Source organism: Geospiza fortis, unplaced genomic scaffold, assembly GCF_000277835.1.
Source record: "Geospiza fortis unplaced genomic scaffold, GeoFor_1.0 scaffold878, whole genome shotgun sequence".
Lineage (NCBI taxonomy): Eukaryota > Metazoa > Chordata > Aves > Passeriformes > Thraupidae > Geospiza > Geospiza fortis.
Genome location: NW_005054471.1, coordinates 61,846 through 71,507, shown reverse-complemented (window position 1 = coordinate 71,507; position 9,662 = coordinate 61,846). Strand labels below are relative to the sequence as shown.

At 47.5% G+C, this 9,662-nt stretch overlaps 2 protein-coding genes across 2 annotated transcripts in view; both read left to right on the top strand.

Moving 5' to 3' along the window:
- The window catches only part of LOC102034304 (phospholipid-transporting ATPase ID-like), a 74,011-nt gene extending 71,197 nt beyond the window's left edge, over nucleotides 1–2,814 (top strand). Inside the window, 1 exon segment of the mRNA XM_014309949.2 lies at nucleotides 12–2,814. Coding sequence (XP_014165424.1) covers nucleotides 12–233 — 222 coding nt within the window. The 3' untranslated portion in view covers nucleotides 234–2,814.
- A 119-nt stretch (nucleotides 2,815–2,933) lies between these two features.
- The window catches only part of RUSC2 (RUN and SH3 domain containing 2), a 56,995-nt gene continuing 50,266 nt past the window's right edge, over nucleotides 2,934–9,662 (top strand). Inside the window, 1 exon segment of the mRNA XM_014309950.2 lies at nucleotides 2,934–3,097. The gene's annotated coding sequence lies outside the window, so the exon portion shown is untranslated.

Sequence of the window (9,662 nt, the reverse complement as noted above, 5' to 3'; positions counted from 1 at the left end):
GGGGTCCCCAGGCCCTGCTGAAGATCAAGGAAGCCAAGAAGAGGCCCCCTCCGCCCTCTCCCAAGCGGCGCCTGCGCCGGACCAGCACGCGCCGCTCCGGCTACGCCTTCTCTCACCAGCACGGCTTCGGAGCCCTCATCATGTCCGGGAGGAACATGCGGCCAAAATCACCTTTTGCCACAACGGGAACATTTTCACCCAACAGTGACAAATATAAACACAAAGGATTGTAACGAAGGGAAAAAAAAAGGAGAGAAGAAAAAGACACACCCCCCCCTTCACCCTCTTTTTCCCTTAAAGAAAAACAAAGCAAACCAAAGTAAAGGGCTGTCAGGAGAGGAGGCTGTGCTGCCTGCAAGGCACCGAGCCAGTGGCTGCCCAGAACTCTGCCCTCTGGGCTGCCAAATCGAGGACTTGGGGCTTTCCTTTCACCCAGGTGCACTCTCTGATTCTAGTTTCTTCTCCAGAGATGTGTGCTGCTGCTGGGGAAGGCAGGCAGGGTGAGCTGGAGCATGGAGTTGCATGGTATCCCGGAGGGCCTCCCTGGCACAACAGAGAGCGTGCTATGGGAGGCATCTCTGCTCCCTGAGATTGTTCATAATGCTAATATTTTTTTCTCCCTCTAACTATATACCTCAGAGCAAAGAGAATTTCAGTCTGAGGAAAAGGTTGAATTGGCAATGTCTTTCTCAGTCATGTGCCTTCTATTTTTCTTCATGAATCCACGCTGGGCCGTATTACTGGGGTGACAGTATTGACCCCAGGTGTGCCTTAGGTCCAGCCACACAACCCACAAATCCACAACCTTTGTAACATGTGTGATTTTGTAGCCTTTTGACTGTGATCCACTTTCTCAAGAGATGGCCAGTACCCAAACATCACCCTCTTCCCACATCTGCCATCAGGAAGTGCTGCAAGCTCAGAGAAACCCTTAGTAGGTCAAGGGACCAGGAGCTGACAGTCATCAGCCTGCCCTGATTTATCTGGGTTGCAAATCTGCTCTTGTAAAGGATTATTGCCCTCAGAACCCTCTCAAGTTTTGTAACTGGGCACCAACCATTTCATTTAGGCTTAAAATAAAAGAGCAGAAGGCGCTCAGGCTTCCTTATGGATCAAACCACGATATCTGGCCCCTGAGAAGCCTGTGCCATGGTTAGGGCTCACCTGAGCTGCCAGCATGAGGCATCTGCCCCCCCTTAACAGAATGAGGTGTGTGCACATCTGGCTTGATGGTGATCACACCAGAATTACTGAAGCCAGAAAAGCTATTTCATGGCCAGCAGCCATTTTCAAATAGCCTTTGCTCCACTGGTGCTGGGGTTCAATCTAAGGGATGAAGCATGACCTGGTGGCTCCCTCAACCTCCCTAATGAGCAGAGTGGCCACGATTTAGAGGAACTTAGTGAGGCCTCAGGAGTCTCTGCAGTGTTTCATGGCTGCAGTGTTTCTCTGTGCTGGCTCAAATTTTACTTGGGAATAGGTTATCTATCAAACACGGGTAGCAGGGAGCTGAAAATCCTACCAGTCTGACTGCCAGCAGAGGGACCTAAAATGCACAGACGCAGCTAAAGACGTGGTGATCTTGAGGGACTGGGATTTGCTTGCTGTTTTGTCACACCAACTCCATAATCAGCAGGGTTACTGGGTGGAAGGCCAGCGTGGCAGCACGAGAGTCTGTCCTGCCAGCACTGCTGAGCTGTCTAAATGCAGCTTTTTTTGTGCAGAGGACTAAGCCTCTGGCTGTTGTTACGGGGGTGGTTTTTTGTTTGTGTTTTTTGTTGAGCTTGGGGTTTTTTTCAGCTCCATTATACAAATTTAGACTCCTTCCTTAACCTGAATTGGATTTTTTTGTGCAGTAACCAGTTGATATTTATGAGACTCTGCTGTGAGTCTCTGAGCTGTCAGGAAGCAGTGTATGATGGCAAGAGGCCAGCCATGTCCCCGTTTCATGGAACACCCTGCTGCCTGTGGTCCCAGTTTCAGCAATTACTGTGTGAGATTGTTTAAGCTCTAATAGAAGGTTTCATCTCCCTGTGTTTTAACTCAGTGCAGGAAAGAAAAAAAAAAAAACAACCATACTAGTCTGTTGCACCTGCTGCTTGGGAAGGCTTGTTGCAAACTGTGGTATTAAATTTCAGCACGGCCAGTGCAAAACTGGAGCTGGGACTGGGTCCAGACTTCAGAGTCGAGGAGCTGCTTGCTAGGGAAGGAGTAAATTATCTGGTGATCTCCCCTGGAAGGAGACACCTGAGTAAAGTGAGAGCCTGCATTCTGGCTGAGGAAACCACTGTGGTAGTTCATGCTTGTCACCTCCCCCTGATTTACCATTCACTTTGCAGAGACAATCATGGCTTTCTGACCAGGATTATGTTTTTCACAGTCAGCCTCCCTGGGGTTAGGGGGAAAAGGAGAATTTGTGCAGATAAGCAGACATCGCCATGATACCCAGACTGGTCCGTGGATTGAAAGTCCTATCAAAGCTGTTCCTGGCATCCAATGCAGCAGAATATGTTGCAGAGCAGCAGAGGCAGACCTTGTGCTGACAGAGCAAGGAAAATCTGATACTGTGCCTCTCTTCTCATACGGTTTACGTGCAAAGTACTCACCTTCTGGCTAAAAGGGGATTTGAAAATGTTGGCTACAACATGTAGGGGATAATAAAGCTGTTGGTGAGCTTGCACCAGATACAATTATTTCGGTGGTTTGACACAATCAGCATTTGAAACACATCAGCTGGCAGTGATGTCTGTCCTACATCACTCCTGATTTTGTAAAATATTTTTTTTTAAATAAAAAGAGAATATTGGGATGATAGATTCCGTGGCACTCTGTTAATTGATGTAATAAGTTTATACGCAGAAGTGCACGGGGGGACGGTCTGTGGGACAATGGATCTTAGACAGCAACCCTTTTCATCCGGTATCCTGACGCGGGAAGCACACAAATTCCCAAAATTTTCCATCCTGGCTAGGATGTTTTAAGAGGAAACTTAGAGGAAACGTCAGACATTCTTAGGCGGAGGACCCGGCGGGGGCGGGCAGCGCGGAGAGCCCGCCCCGCGGAGCGGCTGTAAACAGCGGAGCGATGCGGGCGCTCGGTAAGGGACGGTGGCAGGGCGGGCGGGACGGTGCCGGGACGGTGCGGGAACTATGCGGGAATTGCGCGGGGAGGAGCGGGGCCGCTGCTCCTCGTGTGCACGGTGCTCCGCTGGGCTCCCTGGGGGAGGTCAAACCGCGTGTCATCCTCTGTGCCGTGTCTGAAAATTATAATTTGGTCTTTTATGGAGCTCTGGTTTTTCACAGATATGTTAAAAATTAATCCCTGAAATAGATTTTGGATTTTGTTTTCACCCTCTCCCTTTCTCCCGCCTCATTATTCCATAATATAAATATTCGCAGTTTGAACATTGTTTTGCTGTTGTGCCTCTACTTGCCGCCCTGCTGGGCTGCAGTTTGGGGGTCGAGAATGATAATGATAATGGTAATGATAATGATAATGATAATGGTAATGGTAATGATAATGCCCTGATGGTGTTGAGCACTAGAACAGGAGGCCCAGAGAAGCTGTGGGTGCCCCATTCTTGGGACTGCTCAAGGACAGGTTGGATGGGGCTCTGAACAACCTGGTGTGGTGCAGGGTGTCCCTGCCCATGGCAGGGGGGTGGAACAAGGTGGTCTTTAAGATCCCTTCCAATGCAGGCCATTCTGTGATTCTTTGATAACCAGTGATGACGTGTTTCCTTGTCTTACACTGCAGCAGAGCAGAGCTGGGAACATCTCTCTCTCCTGAACGCACAGGGTGACAGTGAGCAATCTCTGTCCCTGATACCATGGGGCAGCAGGTGTGTTTGGGCAGAGGCAGCTCAAGGGTGTTCTCCGTTGCTAACTGCAACACCTGCATTCCAGGCTGCCTGGTAGCTCTCACTCTGCCCGTGTGCATCCACACAACTCTCTCCCACTGACCTGTAGCCTGGAAGTCCCTACTTGTGAGCAGCTCTTAGGAAATGGGAGGGCAGAGGAGCAGTTTGTGGGCTTGCCCTGGGCTCTCCAGTTGGATACTCAGCAAAGTCTGTAGCATGAATGGAGACATCTCAGTAATGACCCATGCTAATTACCAGCTGGAACAAAACCAGGAGCATAAAGGCCCTCCTGGATATCTGTGGGCACATGCATTGTATCCTCTAACCCCATGAGACCTCTGATAAAATTCTTCCTAAATCCAGGTATTCCAGTTGGAAAGCTTCCTGTCCTAAGGGTTGATTTTTCTCTCTCTCTAATTTTCAACCTAAATGTGTTCACTGCATTTTTTATCTTGTTGTCATGCCAGCTTTATACTTTTGCTTCAGCAGTTTTGTTTGTCTCCTGTGATATATTTAGACAGCAATCCTATCCGCTCTCTGCCTACATTTGCCTAGGCTAAACAAGCCAGGCTCTTAAGTTTCTTCTTGTTTGATAGGGTTTTTGTTTCCCTCAGGCCCTTTCTGCACCTGTTCATTTGAGTTTATAATTTTTAAATGTGGGTGACCAGAATTTTTTTTGCATGATGCTTCTTTTATCAGTGCCTATACAATAGCTGTGGTATTTCACTGCCTCGCCTAGGACTGTGTTTGCTTTTCTTACAGCCTCATCATCTCTGTGTTCTTCAACATAGTTTTAGTGGTTATTTTTCCTAATTTTATTGTGAATATGCACAATTGTTAGCTAAATTAGGTTAGCTACATAAATACCTCTTCTCTCATGCCTGACAACATGGGGTGGAGCTGAAGTCATCACAGAGTAAGTCTGCGCATGCTGATGCTTTAAACTGGTGCCTTGTCCTCAGGGCCAAGCTTTTTCCATGAGGGCTGGCAAGGACATTCTGCTACATCTGCTGATGTGTTGGCTGATGTAAATATGCTGGAGTGAGGGAGTAGCCATTTCTCCCAGCAATAAGCGTGGGGCTGAGTCCCCAGCCACAGCTCCCAGACAGCCCTGTCCCTGTCCCTGTCCCTGTCCCTGTCCCTGTCCCTGTCCCTGTCCCTGTGATAAAGGTGTGTTGCTGCAGGGCTGGATGTGATGAAGGGCTCAGAAGAAGGGTGCAGAGCCCTGCAGCCTGGGCTTGACCTCTGACTGCTTTTGGCTGTATCTGCGGCACAGCTACTCTTCAGTTTTTCCTAAGCTAGTCTTCTGCTGCCCTGCTTCTTTTAATGCATTTAGAAGTAGAGAGTGTTTCTTCTCTTCCTGGCGCTGCAGGGAAGCCACCTCTCTCCCATCACTCCCAGACTGAAGGAAAGAGGTTTCCATAGCTCTGTCTCTTCCCCCAGCCTGCCTCTCCTCTCCAGCTGGGTGGAGCTGACTGTACAGAGCTGTCAGCTACTGCTTTTCTGCCCAACGCTGAGCCCTCTGCTAGACTTTTCAGCTATAAATGGATCTCGACTTTTCCAACCCCCACTCCCAACACCAGGAGATGTTGTGGGATATCGGAGCTGGGCCAGGCTTCCTCTGAATTAGGAAAACATATGACCCAACTGCTCGCTTTTTGTAGGTTCTCTGTGAGCATCGTGGCTGGCTGTGGGGGAGCTGTGTGTGTCCTGGTGAGGGCTGTGCTGCTGAATTCCTTGTGTGCACTGTGAGAGCGGCTGTTCTCAGACCTGAGTGCCAGGCCTGCAGGTGCCATCACCAGCCCCATAGGTCACCTCACAAACACAGCATCGTCTGATCTGAGCAGTGTGTCTCCAGGGAAGGCCAGTGGTTTAGTTACTGGCTGCATCCTGCCTCCACATCCAAATCAGGCACTTCATAGAGGCCTGGCTTTTGCACATAATGAGCTGTCCTGTTTGCCTCCCTGAACTTCGGGATTTGTGGCAGGGATCCTGAGATCTTTTAAGCTTTATGGCATTCTGGCTCCTCGGAGAGGCAGGGAGCATCAATATTTCCTCATTCACCAGGGAGCTGGGGCCTGAAGTATGCACACCAAGGTGACTCAGGGAGTCAGGAGCTGCCCTGGATTTTAAACTGAAGGCTTTTGTGTCATCAAGTGCTAGCCTCCATCAGCCCTGCGGGCATCCAGGCCATTCATTCCATGAAGAGAACAGGTCTGTATTTAGAAAACTAATTTGTACTCTCATGTTGAAAAATTGCAGTCTGAAAGTCTCCTAGTTAGTGTGCTTTGTGGAAGCTGCTGGGCAAGGTTCCAGTCTGGTGACCTTTTGCTGGCAGCAGTGGGTTTGCATCGTTTCGTCTTAGACAGCAACACCTAGAGCAGCTGCTTCAGAGGCTTCCTTACCTCCTGGCAGTCATCCCTCAGAAACCTTCAGGCTGTGGATAAGGGATCATAGAATATTCAGAAGGTGCAAGCCTGGTTTATGGCAGTGCAGTAGTCTCTCTGCAGTTCTGCTTCTGTTTCAGTTTTTGCTGTAGCAGCAGATGCTGTCTGACACATTTTCCTGCGCAGGCTGCCTGGTATCCTGCATTTTCCTTACTCAGTGGCTTCGTTGTGTTGCCTTTTGGATGGGTCAATGCATCTATTGACAGGGCAGTGTTCAATGGACAATGTCCAGGAATAATTCCTTTTTTTTTTAATGTGAGATGGAGAATGTAATGTCCCAAACTATGATATTGCATAGGGCTTATGGTTTATTAAAACCTCATTTGTGTCTCCCTTCTGGGGGAGTGAGCAGTATTTCGTACAAAACAGAGGGATAGGTGAAGTGCTCCTTCACCCTTTTCCACTCCATCCCTGGGCTTTGAGCTCTGGGAAGATATGAAATGAAGTTACTGTATGTAGCTGTAGCTGCCTGATGCTCTTTCCTGTGGTAACCTGTGCTGCAGCTAGGCCAGGTGTCAGAACCTGCTGGTTTGCCAGCTCAACTTGGAGTGCTTCAGGTTAAACTTGGCTGTGAGGAGTTCTTCTGCTTGTAGTGTCCCTCCCAGATGTACAGGGAGGCTGGCTACCCCCAGTTCTTTTTTTCCTTATGTAATCTGCCTTGCACTGAATACTTAATTCCCAGTTTTTCACCAAAGCCCTGGATTCATAGCAGGGTGTTTAATGAGGTTTGCTGGCTCTGGGTCTCTGTTCTTCTGATTCTGGAACATGAAGCCTCATTGAGGTTTTGCTGCTGGTACCTGCTGCTCACCTGAAGCCCAGAGTTTCTCCATCTCCTCATTCTTGTGTGTGTTTGCCTGGACTGGAAATTATGTTTTCCACAGTTCACATCTCTCGTGCCTGGGGTGAGTGTTTGGTGAGCATATTTGTAGTCTTTAAGCATTGATGTGGACTCTGCACTTCCACCTGAGTCCTCAGTGGAGCTTCAGTGGATGAGCATGTGTCTCAGCCACCCAACCCTGCAGGCAGGGATCCTTGGCAGAATGATGATGGCACTGAATCATATTTTCAATTAAAGCTTTATTTTCTTAACAGGTTCCTGGTAGCCAGGAAATGTAGAATGGTTTGGGTTGGAAGGGACCTGAAAGGTTATGTAGCATTCCTGGTCACTGTGCTTGGAGCACTCCTTGTCAAATGCTGTGCTTTGCAGGGCATCAAAGCTCTGGTACCTGCAGTGCCTGGTCCCAGGGGTGCCTGTGCAACACATCTCGCTGTGGTTTGGAAAACATAGACTATAATTTTCTAGTGATTCTAAGTTGGTCAGGGTGGTTGGTTTGAAAACTTCTTGGGGAATTACAGGAGCATAGTGCAGAACTATTAGTATAGTAAAACAGCAAATGGGAGACTGTGCTGATAAATGCCACATGTAATGGTGATTTGGAAACAGTTTCTCACTGCCCACAGCATGCTGTTTGGAGTCACTGTGGATTGTTATCTGAGGACATCAGCTAAATGTTCAGCTGTAGCCAAAAAACACTGGAAACAAAATTTACTGATATATATTCTTGTATACTAGATACACATGTGCCTGCATCTGGGTATCACATACCAGCTGGTCACCCTGTTTCAGAAAGAGTAATGTAAACCTGGAAATGATAGAGAAAAGTGGAATGGGGATGATTAAGGGACTGGGATAGCTTCTGTAGGAAGAGAGATGAAACAAGCAAAAGTAAATTATACTGGGAAAGAGCAAACGTCTGTAATACAGGATTCAGCAGGGAGAAGTTGAGTAAAGACTGACCTTAATAAACTTTGCTATTTCTCACAGCACAGAGGAAGCACATCCAGCAAAATAATTTATTAGACAGGAGGCTGAGGAAGTCCTTTTTCAACACAGTTGATTTGTAGAACATGTTGCTACGAGATGGCATGAAGACTGAAAATACACACAGATTCCAAAAGGAACCAGACACCTCAATGGCAGAGATGTGTTTCAGTGTCTCTGAAACATGATGGTCAGTGTGTGACCTCCAGCTCTAGGAGTTCCTGATTGTTGCAGGCTGGAAGAATGTGTCCTTAGGGAAGATCACTCTGATTGCACTCAGTGAAATCACTCTGTGAATTTTATGTGCCAGTGCCACCTTGGCAGGGATAGGGCACTAGACCAGAAGAATTTGTGGTGTAACCCTCTCAGGTGGTTCTGGTTGCCACAGTGTGCTGGAACAGTGGGGTGAAAATGAACTGATTTTGTTCTGAGCACTTCTGCTCTCATGAGTCTCCTGCAGGAGTCACCACAACTCACCATAGATTTTCTTATCACTTTTATTAGCAAATCTGGATGGACTTTGAAGAGAAGGGGATTGATGCAGGCACGGCCCACTGGCTAGCTCGGTGTGCCAGGCACTGCTGTGGTTGTTGCAGGGTGTGCCAGCCCAGTGAGCACTGCCCAGCCAGGCAGGTGACATGCTTGGCATTAGCTGTCCGGTCCTGTCTTTTTTCACTCTTGGCTTGTGATTAAGATATGGTTTGTGCCCTGATGGAGCAAAGCCTGGGTTCTTAGAGCCTCTTATTCACATAACTGTAGGTGGTGTTTGTTACCCATCCAAATGTCTTGTCCTACGGAAAGGGAAAAGAACAGGCTATTGCAAATTCTATTGTGAATTCCTTTATCCTTTCCAAGTCTTATGTTGCAATTTCCTTCACAGTCTAAATAGCAAAATGCCTCCAGTCTCTCTCCACAGAGATCTGTGAAAGTTTGGAAATACAAGGCCTTGAAAAGCCTTGAAAAGGCTTGCTAGTGGGTTTATTTTGCATTGTTCTGTAGCTCTGATAGACAGCCAGTATGCTGCTCAGGCTGTAGCCTCTCTTGCTAGGAAAGGAGATGTGTATATACATTAATTGCTCATAATGAAGTTCTCATTTTTGAAGCATTGACAGTAGCCCCTCTTACTTGCTGCTCATCCTGTTGAAAACTTACCAAATCAATGTTTTTGGCATTTTGGTATGTTTGGTTTGTTTTTAGTTTCATTGTTGTTGTTTGGTTGTTTTTGTGGGTTTTTGGTGGTGGTGGTGGTGGTTTTTTGGAGGTTTTTTGGGTGTTTTTTGGTTTTTTGTTTGGTTTTTTTTTTGTTTGGTTTGGTTTTTTTTGGTGGAAGCTGGCTGAGGCTGGAGCAAAAGCAAAAAGCAGTAATGGACATACTGTATTTTGTCTGCCATTCAGTTTGCTGCAAGTGGATTCTTCACTGTTTAAGCCTGATCATTGTATCACAATGAGATTTTGGGAACACTGGACTCAGAATCCAGTCATAATTTTACTTCTGCCTTGTTCCTTGAACTCATAAACATTAGGATGTTTGTGC